We start from the raw sequence: 16,238 nt of genomic DNA, 5'->3' as shown, positions 1-16,238 counted from the left end.
ATATATTGCTTACCCATTAGCACAGATTCATAGGTTTGTTTTTACATTTTTGGATTTTCATCTTTTAAAAGAATAGTAGAACCAAAATTATAATAATAAAGTTTTCATATTTGTAATATGTCTATTGTAGAACTTTTAATTTTCATATGGCTTTGAGTTACTGTGTAGAATCCCTCTTTCCAAGTTGAAGGACTCCCTTTAGCATTTCTTGTAGGTTAGATCTAGTAGTAATAAATGCTCTCAGCTCTTGTTTATCTGGAAAATTCTTAATTTCTCCTCCATTTTTAAAGGACAGTTTTGCTGGAGGTAGTATTATTGGTTGACAGTTTCTTTTTGTTTTGTTTTTCTTTTTACTTCATGTACTTTAAATATATCATCCCACTGCCTTCCAGCATGCATGGATTCTACTGAGACTGGTGATAACTTACAGAGGCTCATTGTACATGTACAATTTTCTCTTGCTTCTTTTGAGATTATCTTTGACTTTCAGTAGTTGGATTAAAATGTGTCTCTGTGTGTGTCTGAATTTATCCCATGGGAGCTTGTTGAGCTTCAGTTCGTATGTCTGATTCCTAAAATTTGAGAAGTTTTTTAGCCATTATTCCTTCAAATGCTCTCTGCCCTTTTCTCCTTCTTTTCCTTATGCAACTACCATAATACCTATGTTAGTCTGTCTGAAGATGTGGTCCTTTAGGCTCTGTTCACTCTTCTTCATTCTGTTTGTTTTGGTCCTCTAGCTCAGTAATTTCATATGACCTGTCTTCAAGTTTGCTGATTCTTTCTTCTGTCTAATTGAGTCTACTCTTGAACCCTAATAATGAATTTTTTAATTCCTTTGTGTTTTTCAGCTTCAAATTAGTTTTTGCTTTTAAATAATTTCTTTAGGTTCATATTATCCTTGTGTTCATAAAACCTTTTCCTAATTTTGTTTAGTTGTCAGTCCCTGCTACCTTTTGGCTCACAGGCATATTAAAGACAGTTGTTTTAAATTATTTTTAAAAGAAGTCAGAGGCCTACATTTCTTTAAACGTGGTTTCTGGAAGTTGTTTTGTTCCTCTGAATGAACTATGTTTCTCTCTTTCTTTGAGCGCGTTGTAGTATTTTTGTTAAAATTCGGGCTTTTAAAAAATATAGTCACTTCTCAGTCTTTAGTGAGAATGTTGCAAACAAGTTCCATTCTTTCCCTTCCACCCCAAAGGAGTAATTGGGAACTGAGCAATTTCCTCATTATCATGTATGCTGCACTGTGTTGAGGAGGGTGTGGGATAAGGGCAAACAAAATAGCAACGGATTTCCTAACGTTTTCAGCAGCTCTGTCTTAGCTAGGTGTTTACTTCACTGCTGCAACACCTTATCTGATCTAATAAATCTTAACTGATTTATTAGCTTTCTAACAACACTAATTTGGTCCATGTATTTTTGTACATTCACTTTTTCTTTGGGAGAATGAGGACTTCAAGGTTTGTAGTCACTATATTGCTCATGTTACTCTCAATCTTTTCACTTTTTAATGTTGTTTTGATAAAACAAAACAGTTTTAATATGGTGATTTTTTACCCTCTACACTTTATGCTTTTGTATCTAGTTTACATAATACCTTTGGTATTACAGATATTTTCCTATGTTTTTTTCTCCTGAAACATTTGATATTTGATTTTCAACCACAGTGGCAGTGTCTTTTGTTTGTTCAGGGAGGAAGAGATCCACTTTGTTTTGTCTTTTAAATTAACAAAAGGGAATCCAATTGATCTAGATCCACTGTTCACCTATTTCTCCCCAGTCTACAATGGAGCTCTGTCTCATAATGTTACCATATGTATGTGGGATCTGTTCTTGGAGATTTATTGACACACTCATCTATCTCTGTGCTACTGCTATGCTGTTTTAACTATAATAGCTTGTTAATTTCCAAAATTACTCGATTATTTTCATCCCTTTATTCTGCTCAGAAATTTAAGAGAAAGCTTATTAAATTCCATGAAAATAATTTAAAAATTATTTTAAATCAAATTTTTATTAAAATTGATATATTAACATGGACTGAAATAACTTTTTTGTCATGAGTTTTCCTACCATGAATATGATATAGTTCACCATTATTTAGGTCTTTAACATCATGCAAGAATTTTTATATCTTCTCCATAGAGAACATTAAAATATTTTATTACAAAATATTAATAAGTAAACTGCAGAAAACATCAGTTAATAAAATATTATGAAGTGAACATCCTTGCAACCACTAAATAGCTAAAGAAATAAATTATTACCAGGTATCCCAGGAGTACTCCATGTTTCCCGTTCTAACCCTCTCCCTACTTATAACAAACCATTATTCTGATTTTTATGATAATCACTTTGCTTTTGATTATAGTTTTTAATACCTAAATCATAGAGTTATTTCTACAAACAACTTAGTTTTGGTGATTTTTGAAATTAAAAAAAAATCTCTTTTAAGCTACAGGTTCTTCCTATATCTCTTTTCCCCATGTAATTTATTTTGAAGAGACCCACTCAATTTGTATTGCAGAATTTCCTTCAGTATTAATTTTGATTATTGAGTTCCCATGGTATAGTTCAACACGTTGAATATACAGATTTAATCAGGTGTGCTTTTATTTTATTCATTCATTCATACATACAGTCTTGATAGGTGATGGTATTTTTCCTATCTAATTGTCTAGCTGTTTCTCTATTTGTGAGTTTAGCAGCCATTGAAGCTTAGATCTATTAAATTCTTAGAGGGTGCTAAACGATAATCTAACTCACATATCCCACCATTATTTATCAGATGATATATTTTTGTAAAAACAAAACATCCCCCCTCAATAACTTCATAGTACAATGATCCGTTCACAAAGAAAGGACATAAGAAATACTTTATTCTTTTAATTTTCTTATCAGTTTTCAAAGTAAGTTCTCTATCATTCTCTAAATTTGACAAAATCATTTTCTAAATTATCATTACGAATACATAGATTTAAACATATCCAGGTGTTTTAATGCATTGCAGTTATTATTGGTTGGTGCAAAAGTAATTGCGATTTTTGCCAATTGCTAATAAAATCGCAATTACTTTTGCACCAACCTAATAGATTTATGGATGCTCAAACTGCTCCATCTTGGGACAACAGGAATTTCTTTAAGTTAGCTCCTGATCTCTTCTGACAACATTTGATACCTTCCTTGCTTTGTGGTATCACAAAATGTTGCAGGTAAATGATTAATATTTCCTGCCCCAGCCTTGACATCACTTATTTCTCTATGAAGTCCCAGTTTCTTTCATTGGCAAATGATATTTTAATAGTAAATATGGACCCTAAGTGTACTCACTGCTACTGACTTGGTTTTTGTGTCCAGGCAAAACAACAGACAGGGCTACTAGTATAGTATACATATACCTATAGAATATGGGTATGCGTGTATGTGTGCATGTACATGCATATGCATATGTATGCATAAGTTTACATGAAAATATCCAATTCAAATTCCAAATTAAAAGCTTTTACTTAAACTCTCCTATTTTATATCTGGATCGCCTTTCTTCAGCCAGAATCCTGATTTTCAAGAACATGGGATAAAATCATTAGAATATTAATAATTACCAAGCAGCTTTATCCAACATTACATAACAGTTTTGTAATATCGATAATATTACTACCAACATAATTACTGCCCCATTTTTCAAATTTTTCAGAATAAGCAGTCATATCCTTTAATTTCTCCTATATAATCCTCATTTAGTTAATTCTCCAAATAGATCTATATTTGATGGCCACCATGAGTCCTTGCCACAAATAAGCTGATATCATGTATATCATGTAGCTATAAGCTAGATGGTCCCCACCTAGGCATATTTTGGGGTCCAATGAGATACCTGTCACCTAGTTTTGTTGTAAATGTCCATTCATTGTTCTTGTAGTTATTGTTTCATTATCTATCCTTCCATCCATTTTTTATGGAGGAAATCAGGAATATTTAAAAATTATGCCAGCATTTTCCATTTACCCAATTTTCTTGTGTACATTTTTTGTATTATTGTAATTTAAAAACAATAATTCTGAAATTATATTTTAGTCTATGATTTTTAAATAAAAATATGGCAAGTTTTTCTGATTATGTGTCTATAATGCTACTACAAATGATCTGTGAATGATATGGAGCTTCTTGACTAGGCTCATTCATTTTAGAATATGTCAGTGATGTCCTCTTTGGTGAAGGTAGAAATTTCATGCTATATTTATATACTTTTAAAAAATGCTAGTCGTGGAAATCATAAATATTCTTGAGTATTATATGATTTTTATAAAATATTTATTGATGCCACCAAAAGTAGAGTGGACCCTTCAGTGAAATTTCCTGCACTGCTAACATCTCTTTCTAAAATGTTTCAACTTGCATATAGAGCCTAAAAGGGAGAGCCTCATGTATCTCAGACACCTCTATCCCACCTCAGGCTTAGCTGATAATGACAGACACCTAACCCAGGAGGAACAAAGTAATAGTCCTGGCTGAGCCATTCAGATTCTCTGTTGATAAGTTAAGTGACTATAGTTAGATGATGCAGGATATTTACATTAAAAATGCATTAAGATTCAGGGCTAAGGTGCTATGCTAAGAGATGTTCTGATGACTAAGCAAGAGAAGTTGGTCTGGGAGAAAAGTAAAAACATTGAGTAGATACACAGAGAGAATAAAAGACAGGAGGCTATAAAGTTGCTTTGCGAATCAAAGGGAGTAGTCTTTGTTACTGACTCTTCTCTCCCATTTCCAGGCTGCCTGAAGATCAACTATATTTTATTTCCTGTCCTTGGACACAGATGAGACTTTCTGCTATATCCGCATCATAACTAAGTTACTCTGAATATTTCTGTGAACTCCCAATAGAACATAAACAATGCTCACAGAACATAAACTGGATTCTTAGGCTGCTTTGTTATCTTTAGCTGGTAGGTTTTGATACTTGCATACATACCTATTCTAAGTAGTTTTTATGCATTAGTTTATAAATTGAAAACCCATAATTTTCTTAAAGTTCAGTAAGCTTCAAATTACTGTCTTCAAAAATCCTTAATTATTGCTAAGAGAAAACACACATCAAAAGCTACCTAAAAATAGCTACTGTTAATGAATGGTCTTAAAAGGTAAACTACATTGTTCTAGAATGATACAATCACAAGCTAACTAATCAAAGTAATAGATAATTAAGAAAATGAAAGGACACCGACAATAAAAACTACCAAGGATTAATTATCCCATAAGAAATAATTTAAACAAAAATAAATGTGTGCCTTAAGAAAAATGGAATATAAAACATAAAATAAAGAGGCAATTCAAATATACTTTATGGCTATTTGAAGTTAAGAGAGTAATTGTTTTTTCTTTTCATAGACATTAAAGTATCTTCAGTTACCTAAATTCAGTTTTGTTCCTACCACACACACACATATTTATATGGTAAATTGAAATGCAGTGAGATTTATTCATCATAAGCACTATTTCTTAAAGGGAAATATTCAAAGCTAGGGTAAATATGTTTTTATCATGTAAATGTCCTGAGTTCTTCATAATGCTTTGATACATTTTCTTCTCAAGGGAAAGGAAAAGCATATCAAATTAGAGAAAGAAGGGAAACAGAAGGAGAGGAAAGAACAAAGAATGAGTAAGAGTACATGGTCAAGAATGAGAAAATAAAAGGACATACATTTCTACAGGCTGGGGTGGAGAGCAAGTATGGACCTTGGATGAGTGCAGCAGCAAACTCCTAGGTCTGAAGAACTGATCAATACCAGGAATTCTTATCACAGAACAGAAAATCTTACCAATCCTTCCTTATTTTCTTTTTAGCGACAGGGTCTCTCGTGCCCAGGCTGAAGTGCAGTGGTACGATCGTGGCTCACTGCAGCCTCAATCTCCCACTCAAGCAATCCTCCCACCTCAGCCTCCAGAGTAGCTGGGACTACAGGCACATGTCACCAGGCCTGGGTAATTTTTTATTTTTTCTAGGGACAGGGTCTAACTATGTTTCCCAAGCTGGTCTCAAACTCCTGGCCTCAAGCAATACATCTGCTTCCGCCTCCCAAGAAAGAAAAATAATATTCTATTCAAGCACAAGGGAAAAACACTGAATATTTATGATGTACCAGAATCTAAGTTAGGTAATGACAATATAAACAATAAGATATTTCCTATTTCAATAAGTGTAAAATAATTTTATTAATATTACATAAGTAAAATACTGTAGGAGCACAGAAGTCATGACATTAATTTGCTTAATGAGCCTGAAAATGGACTCAAAGGATGAGTATAATTTGGGGAGATTAAAAAAAAAAGGGTTCAGGCCGGGCGGGGTGGCTCATGGCTGTAATCCCAGCAATCTGGGAGGCCGAGGTGGGTGGATCATGAGGTCAGGAGATCGAGACCATCCTGGCTAACACGGTGAAACCCCATCTCTACTAAAAATACAAAAAAAAAAAAAAAATTAGCTGGGCGTCGTGGCAGGCACCTGCAGTCCCAGCTACTTGGGAGGCTGAGGCAGGAGAATGGCGTGAACCCAGAAGGCGGAGCTTGCAGTGAGCCAAGATAGTGCCACTACACTCCAGCCTGGGCGACAGAGCAAGACTCCGTCTCAAACAAAACAAAACAAAACAAAACAAAACAAAACAAAACAAAACAAAAAGGATTAAATGCAGAAAGAAGAGCTGTACAAAACCAAGGAAACGTGATAGTATGTAACTTCTTTACATGTTTAAGAAATGTTTTTTTATAGCAAGAAGGTAAAGACTAGTTGGGTCTGGAAGGGAGGGTTATGACCAAATTGTGAGGGATACTGAAAGTCATTCTTTTAAACAACTATGGTTTCCAGAGTTCTGGGTTGTATGAACTAGCAAAAATTTAAAGGATCATATTTTAGGGTTGTCAGCTTTTTATACTGCCAAGTTACCGGCATTTAAAAAGCAAAACTCAAAACCTAAAAATCTACCATTTGCTGTCATCATTTTATAAAGAGAAGTCATTTTAAACATCAGCAAAGAAAGACATAAATATTACATCCATATAGTTTAAAAAGTAGGATGTATTAAAATTCTTTGAATGTAGAAAGTTACAAGATATAATTGTATACTGCCAGGGGAACACAAAATGAACTTTTTAATATCTAACCCGTTCCAGTATTTCATTTCTAGCATAGTTACTTTAAAAAAAAATCCAGGTTCACCTGGATGCACTGATAACAATGAAGGCATATTCTTAATGGTCTTTCCACTCAATTCAGAATATGTGAGGTAAACAGAGAAGCTAAAAAAAATAACTCTCAATTACTCAATCATTTTTCTCTGTGCATTGATGAGAAGAAATAAGTAAGAAACAATGTGAATGTGTGGTCATGGAAGATTCTGGGAAGTAACCACACACAGGGGTTCCTGATTTTCCAATACAGAGCAGTTAACGTAAAATTGCCACAAACTATCACTTAGGAGCCAGTAACGTAAGTCTTATAACAACATAATTGTGCCTTTGCTCTGGCGGCTAGAAAACTTGCACAGAATTTGTCTTAGTTTTAATAACATTGCAGGACTCACTACTAACATTATTATTACATGACTAACTTTATTCCCTGTTTTATTTTATTATGTCTTTGGTCAGTATTTATACATTTCTGTAAAACCTATCAAATCATTTTAGGAAAAGATAGCAACAGAAAAAATAAAAGGCTTTTATCTTGTAGGGAATGAGGAAACATTTAAGATTTGTTTTTTCAATGATGTTTACTGAACTTCTGTATTTTAATAAAGTAACACATGTTACAGAAAAGCATGAAAATAAAAATATCAATAACCAGCATTCTTGCTCCTCAATAGCATCTAACTACAGGAAATCAAAAGAATTAAAAGCAAAAAAAGGAACTCAAGAAGGACCAACTGATAACCTAGTACCTTTTAGAATCCGTAACTATGATGCCACCACTTTTAGCTAACATAATATTTAGGCTACTTTGGAAGGTTTTTATACATGGCTTGATATAATATTTGTAATGTTAATAATATTTGAAGAACTATCCTCTAAATATTGTTTTTGGAAATTATTCATTCTCATGAAGTAATTGTAAATATTAAAGTTGAAGGAGAAAAGAGCTAAAGAAAAATCAAATTTTCACCTCAAATGTTTGCATTAATAGTAATGCTGATGACAAAATAAATACATTTAGAAGGAAAAGTAAATTGAGGGAAAACAAATTTTGGATAAACAGAGTTTGAGGTATCCCTGGAGTATATGGGTTTAGATGTCTATGCTAGGTAACTTCAACTATGTCTGGAATTCAGAAGACTGGGTTGAGCTGTTACAGGAGTTAGGTAGAAGCAGGGAACATAACCCTTTCAAACATGTGTGTCCTCATAAAGATGAGGAAGTGGCTTTATAGCAGCAGGAGTAAGACCAGGTATACACAACTACCTCACTGACCCAGTTAGAAGAATATGTGCCCTGCAAGTGGTCAGTAGGCCATCTAGTCTCATTTCCCACTGTACCTTTGTATATACTTTCATTATAGCACATATCCTATTTAATTTTAATTATTGGTTTTTATGTCTCTTTGCTCATTAGACTGCAAACTCCATGAGGAATATTTCTTCTGTTTTGAATGAATCAATGAATACACGATTTTGTGTAGTCAATCATATACATCTAGAACAAAGCTATTTAAATTACACACACAATCTGTGGCCAAGCAATAGTTTTTAAGCTTCCAAGAACTTTTAAAGTTCATTTTGCGGCTGCTTTAAATTAGCATGGTTCTTCTCAGAATCCAATTCTTCAGAGCATTTTATACTTCACTTTGTAGGTGGGAGTATAATAACGACAATAGTAGCATCCAGGGTGACAGCCCTACTTAAAACATCAGCAGCCTCCCTACAACACACTAGTTAAAGACAAAGAACCCATTACCTCTCTGGCCCTAATATTCGACTACTGTCCTTCTGGTTCACATGAGACTGGCATTTTTGCTGTTGGTAGATCATACCAAGAACATCTTTCTACCCTCGTTTTAGGGCCAATGTACTGACTATTCTCTCTGCATAGAACACTCCTCATCTAATAAGCTGTATGGCACTTATTAAGTAAGTTTTATTACTTATTATGTAAGGTTTTGCTCAAATGGAACTTTCACCATGAGGCCTATTTAAAATTGACCACTCTCTTTAAACTTCAGCCTAACCTTGTCATTCTGTAATCCCAATTCTCTGTGTTGTATTTATCCTTTTACATAACATTCACTATCTTCTAGCACGCTATGTAATTTAATTATTCATTTTGTTTAATGCTTATTGATTTTGTGTCCTTGTTAGAATATATGCTCCATCTGAAGAAAAGTGTCTTTGTCTGTTTACTAATATATCAAAACTATGTAACATAGTACCTAGCCCAGAAGGAACTCAGTACTTTTGGAAACCTGAGAAGCTCATTACGTGACAATATTCTAAGAGCTTCAAATGCCTTGCATAATTTAATCTTCACAAGAACCCTAAAGTGCTGTATCACTGACTCCAATTTATAGAAAGGAAACTAAGATACAAAGTGGCTAAGTAATTCACAAAGGCCACAAAGCTAAGAAAGTAGTTGAAATAGGATTCAAAGTCAGCTCCCAGATGCCGAGTCATTAACTATCACAGTCTTCCTAATAGAAACACTGCGTAGAAGCAGTTGGGACAATAACAGAACAGGCACAGGAAAACTCTCTTTCTTCTACAGTAAACAGGAAGTGAAAAGCAAAAAAGTTATACAAGGATGCTAAATCCCAGGACTACCTGAAATGGCATCTAAAGGCATTATTCACCTACAGATCATCTTGATATTGTCTAATTCTTTCTGAAGCTCAGAAATATTCATAAAACAAAACTTTTTAAAAAGAAATACGATTTTGATTAACCATATTTTTCAAAGCCACTCTCCTTGTAAATTTTTCTCCATTGCCTCCTTACTCTATGTAAGCTGCTGTTGAGGAGACAATGGGTTCATCAATTCTTTGTTAAGTATTTCTCTAGATTTTTAATGTCTTGTTAGTTAAGGATTCCCACACTACAAATGTTATGTGAATAAGAAAAATTACTTAAAGGTGCATGGCTCTCAGAGTCAGAAGGAAATTTCAGAGATCACTGCTTAATAAACAGGTTATCTTAATGACAGGATATACGTCAGCCCTGATAGATGGATTAAAGAGCCAAAGCCTCCCATTCTGACAGCTTTTCAACGTTCTTCATCTTCAAAGTTTTCTTATTGGCATTGACCATGCAAACATGTTATTTAAAAAAATGAGTGAAGAGAAAACATATTGAATATCTTATTAGAATTTGTGAAGTAATGCCTTTACATTCTTTTGGAAATATATATTCCTCCAGAAGCACAAATTATGCCATGGTTAATACATACATTATAGGAAACTAAAATAATTATAATAGAGAAATCATACCTTCTATCAATAGCTCTTGTCCATGACTGCCAAGAAGTGTACGAGATAGGAATGGGGCAAAGTCTACAAAAATTTCACGAAGAAGAGGAGCAACTTTTTCTAACGCTCTTTCAAGTTTTGCAGTGATGCTGTTGAAATTAAGACATAAAAACTAATAAATATAATTCAATATAAAATGTCAAATAAACTTTACTTCTAAATTAAAATCTTTAAAAATCATAAATGTCCTTTCTAGCCCATGGAATAATAACAAGCTTCATGTATAAGGGACACCCTGTACAGTTTCACATACAGTCATAAGGGTACTGAAAGGTTTCAGCTAAATTGCAATGACTATACTATGAAAAAGAATTGGGGTTATGCCACCCGAAAGGGCCAAAGACTGTCCACCGCTCTATGAGTGTCATGTAAATGAGTTTTTGTATGCCTTCTCTATGTATCTATCCATCAAAGAAAATGATCTGGAACACTGACAATGTGGGTCCCTGTGCCAGTTACAAATAATTTAATTCTTGCTCTCAAGGAGGTATTACCTGAAATCTGGACAAATAAGGGAATAACTGAAATTTGTTGTAATACAGTTGAATGCTTTGCCAAAGTAGGCATTTTCCATTTCATAAGCCTATTTACTTTTCTTTACAAACTGCTGTATTACTATATAGTTCACTGTTGAATTTTAAGTTAATAGCCATACATAAGCACTATTTGACATTCTTAAAAATACTTTGGTACATGTAAAAGTAAAAAATGGGGAGGAGGAAAATATTTCTGCTTAGACAAATGAATAACATAGTAACAGATTTATCTGTCTTAGATAAAAGTGCTTTGGAGTAAGACTGCTTAGACTAGAATCCTGGCTCTATCATATACTAGCTAGGTGACCTTAGGCACATTAGGCTTTCTATGTCTGCAAAATGAAGATGATTGCAGTACCTACCCAGTGAGGATTAAATAAGCTAAGGGATATAAAGTGCACAGAAAAGCACCCAGCACACAGTGAGAGGTCAATAATGTTCACTTTTTTGACTCTACTTTGAACACACCCATATTTACACTCACAAAATGTGATTCTGATACATTAAACAAACCAAAGTCAATATATTAGATGAGCACACATTCTTCTACACAGAAGATATGTACAGTTAGCAATTAAACAATGTTACAAAATAATACAAGTTCTGCCACAATACCAGGTAACATTTTGTTACACATGAGGCAAAAATTTATAAATGAAAAAAAGTAATTAACCATAAAATAATTTGCAATATATTTCTAAGGTTTAAAACTAAACTATGGCCTCTTTTTAAATTTTTTAAGCAATTAAATAGCCATTAGAGAATAATATCGGATGACTTCTTCCCTAAATTGGAAACAGCCAAGTTTCAAATCTTTGCGCACTCTAAGTATCACCATCAGCACTTCTGTTTAACTCTGTCTCCTCTTACCTGTGTCAACAGCTCTAGAGAAAGGAGAAAGCATGGAGAAAACTCAAGTTTGATCACTGCCACATATATTTAGAAAATTCTGGAGGAACATTTTTCCGTAAGAAAAAGGGATTTGAAGGGGATTTGGCAGACTTACTGAAATTAAGAGATTTCAATAGTCTCCCCTACTCTGTAATTCCTAAAGCAAGGACCTCCTGAAGACACTGGTTCTCAAGCTTTAATGTGGATCAGAATCATCTGGAGAGTCTGTTTAACCAGACTGCTGAGCCCCACCCTAGTTTCTGATTCAGCAGGTCTGTGTGTACGGCGAGCATTTGTTAGAAGTACAAATTCTCAGTCAGTGGTGTTGATGCTGCTGATCCAGGAAACACACTTTGAGAATGACTGTTTTAATGAGAGTATTTACTACTAGAAAGAATTAACAAAGAAGCAAGCAAAAGAAAGGCTACCTGAAGTCACTGAATAAGCATAATCACAGTAAGTTATCTGTTAGTGAATACAAAGAGATTCTTTTTTGAATCTACAATTTCATTAATTCCTTCAAATCTCTAGAATCATGTCCTACAGCTCTTCCCAGCTAAACTAATTCCCTCTACTAAGAAATGGTAAGAATGGTAAGAATGAGTTTATTAAAAGGAGAAAAATCTAGATATAATAGTTTCTGATGCTCAATTCTAAATGAAGTATGATTATTTATTTTTATTTAAGATTAATAAGTGAGAGTAAAATTATAAAAATCATTGATTAATGCGGGGTTGCATCATAGCTATTGGATTTAATGTACTATTATTGAGTTAAAGCCAGGAACATTTTTTATCCCAGTTTGAGAACTTTCTCCCCTATTTTACAGATTTCGGTGTGATTTAGAGGCTTCAGAATTACAAAAATACTGTTACTGGTGATTAAGTTAAATACAAAATAGAACTTCAATTAATCCGAGCAACTGATTACTTCTGTAAGTATGTATAAATATACATTATTATCGATTATCTTGACTAAAGGGGAATAGATAAAAACAGATATTTCTCAGAAAGTGAATCCCTATTAAGATTTTTTTGCAAATATTTTCTTATAAAATGTATTAGAATAGTAAATGTTGGTCTTACGTATCATCCTGCAATGAGAATTTTAATTTTCTAATAGGGGGCAAAGAATATAATATTTTACTCAGCAAGAGATTAGAAGTTTTATGTATATAAACCATTATCAAATAATTCTGCTGGAATTACAACAGCAAAATATTCTAAATGGAAAAACTTCATCCTAATTTTTCATAGTGAAGAAAGTTTTTGTTGTTGTTGCTTTTTACAGATTCCCCACAATGTATTCCAAAGAAGGTTGTAAATGCTGTATAAATTAGCTTTGTTGTTACACAATTTAAATTCTGAAAGAAAATGGTACAAACATAAACTTCAGCCTAAGAACCTCCTTTATCACCTGAAAATAAGGATTAATTACAAAAAATACCAAAAAAGACATATTGTGGCTATATTGTCATTTTGTTATTTCCATTCTCATCTCAAAGAAACACACAATGTAAAACTCCTTTTCCCCAATTCCAAGACACATATGAGACAGCTATCTGTTAATATGTAAAAAAATAAATTAAAAGCTATGTTAATGTGAGAAAAGCCCATGCCCTTAAGTCCTATAAAAATAAATAAAGCTTTCTCCTTAAAATAAAAATACAAAGAACATATAGTCACCAGAATAAAACCAGGTATTCTTCAGCAAATTATTTTGTAAGAAAAACTGGCATAATATACTGACTTAAGGGGAAAATTCTAAAGAGTGATTTTTGAGTTTTCTCTGAAAGTTTACTTTCATTTATTCAAAAACATTCATTTAGGCTGGGCATGGTGGCTCGCACCTATTAATTCCAGCGCTTTGGAAGACTGAAGAAGGAGAATGGCTTGAGCCCAGGAGTTCAAGACCAGCCTAGCAACATGGTGAGACCCTGTCTCTACCAAAAAATTAAAAAATTAGCCAGGTGTGGTGGTGGGCGCCTGTGATCCTAGCTACTCAAGAGGTTGAGGCAAGAGGATAGCTTGAGCCCAGGAGGTCAAGGCTGCAGTGAGCTATGATCATGCCACTACACTCTAGCCTGGGTAACAGAGCAAGACCCCTATTTTGCCACAGAAAACAAAAACAAAAACTATTCATTTAGTCTAAGACATTTTATGCACAGAAGTAATACAAAGGTGTATTTCCCTATGTAGGGGAATCTGCCCTGCACAGTCTGAGTGAGTTTTATAATCTTATACTCTAATAACTTAATATTTGGTTAAGTTCTTGGGCTCTAACCACAGACTTTATCAAGTGTGGTTTGAAAAGCATACAATTTCAAGCCACTCATTCTATTCTCCCCAGTCTATTTTTTCCCCTTAAGTCACACTAATGATGTGTTTAAGATGCTTGATTGATGACTATTTTGAATTTGGCTATTTTTCTTAATAGTAAGTATAAACTCTTAAGAAAAAGAATTAAACTACTGGAACAGGAGGCCATTATCTTAAGGGAAGTAACTCAAACAGAAAGGCGAATACCACATGTTCTCACTTATAAGTGGGCGCTAAATGATGTATACACATGGACATAGAATATGGAATGATAGACACTGGAGGCTGGTGACTTGGAAAGGTTGGAGGGTGGAAGGTGGGAGTGAGAGGTAAGAAATTACTTAATGGGTATCATGTACATTATTCAGGTGATGAATACGCTAAAAGCCCAGACTTCACCACTACGCAATATATCCACAAAACAAAATTGCACTTGTATCCCTTAAATTTACACAAATAAAAAAAAAGAGAATTACTTATTTCCATGAAGAAAATTCTTGTTGAAACTTGAGAAATTATAAACCACTCTAACAAAATTACCAACTCAAAACAAAATATTCAAAGGAAATAATAAGGCTTTAGATGAAATTCTATAGCTCCAATGATTGGATTAAAACAATATGACTTAAAACACAAAAGCTTACAATTATGGTTTTTAAAAACTGCAATCATGTATTGGCTTTTACCTGTATTAAGGAAGCCTCATTCACAGTTAATTCTAAGAAATTCATATGAATAAAAATATAATTAATCCATGGGAAAAATAATGTATGAAAACACATGGCTTAATTATTATCAAATCTTGCCAAATGTAACTGGCCTCAAGAAATATCCAAAGCCATGGTAATTTTAAGTACACAAATCAGTAAAAAAAAAAGAAGATTTTTCTCTCCTGTCATCTAAATGAATCCCCTTATAAACATAGTTCATAACAAAGTGATCTTTTCTTAATGTTATATGTTTTAGAATTCTAGAAAAATATAATAATTCTATTCTTATTTAGGGCCCTACATACATTGTGTATTCTATTTTAACAAACTCCCTTATGTTTGTGCTACTTCATAAAGTCATTTTTACTTACTTTTTGATTTTATTTACTTTTTGTATTCTCCTAGGTACTTAGCACAATGTCACAAATATAATAAACAACAATTCGATTTGAAAGATTAGAGTGCTTAAATTTCCTAATTCATTTCTTAAATCATATAAAATAGGTAGTTATAATAAGAAAACATAGAACAAAAAGAAATAATTACATACCCTTAAGTATTGTACCTAAAAGATTTACTCAGACATAAAAGAAATTATTATATTAGTGAATTCTATAGTAGATTTTTATTAATTGAATGCTCCTATGTAAATGAAATGTAGGCATCGGTAAGTGAACTGATTGGGTTTAGGTAAACACAGATGAAAAGACAAGATTAAGAGAGTATTAATGATAGAATAACCACACATTGTAAAGTTAAATTCTTATCAGCTATATATTATGACTAGGAATTGACACAATTCAAATACTGTGTCTGTTGTCACTAAATTTCTAATATTAAATATAATTTAACATACTAAAATAGCTGATGAGTAAATGTATCCTAGATCTGCAAACCTGTGACATAATTACCTACTGACAATTTTATTAAGTTACAGCCTTCTAAGGTTGTGGCCACTACGGAAAACATGATATTGAAAAAAAAATGCTTACTTATTTTACTTCCCTGTGATCTTATAAATTTAAAACTGGCATTTTGTCTTCATTACTCCTAAACAGAATTATTTTCAAGTGCATGATGAAAAGGTTAAAAAAGTAGATAAAGCTATAGAAGACTAAGAAATTGAAGCTAAATAGAATATTTTTGTAAGTAAAAAGTTTACTGCTTTATATCATAAACAAAATTCCAAGTAAACATTTTTCAAGTTTTAAGATGTGTAATGCCTACGTGAGCATGATGATGCAAACCTCTAGTCCCAACAACTTGGGAAGCTGAGGCAGGA

General features: G+C 33.1%; 1 protein-coding gene across 7 annotated transcripts in view; it reads right to left on the bottom strand.

The window, feature by feature from the left end:
* Nucleotides 1-16,238, bottom strand: part of NBEA (neurobeachin) — a 723,498-nt gene that overhangs the window by 423,092 nt on the left and 284,168 nt on the right. For all 7 annotated transcript variants that reach the window (XM_055360199.2, XM_055360200.2, XM_055360202.2 and 4 more), the window contains one exon: nucleotides 10,463-10,590. In XM_055360199.2, the coding sequence (XP_055216174.2) occupies nucleotides 10,463-10,590 (128 nt within the window). The remainder of the gene's footprint in view (nucleotides 1-10,462; nucleotides 10,591-16,238) is intronic.

This window comes from Gorilla gorilla, chromosome 14 (genome assembly GCF_029281585.2).
Source record: "Gorilla gorilla gorilla isolate KB3781 chromosome 14, NHGRI_mGorGor1-v2.1_pri, whole genome shotgun sequence".
NCBI lineage: Eukaryota > Metazoa > Chordata > Mammalia > Primates > Hominidae > Gorilla > Gorilla gorilla.
Note: the sequence above shows the minus strand (reverse complement) of the source record. Positions and strands in the feature narration are given on the sequence as shown.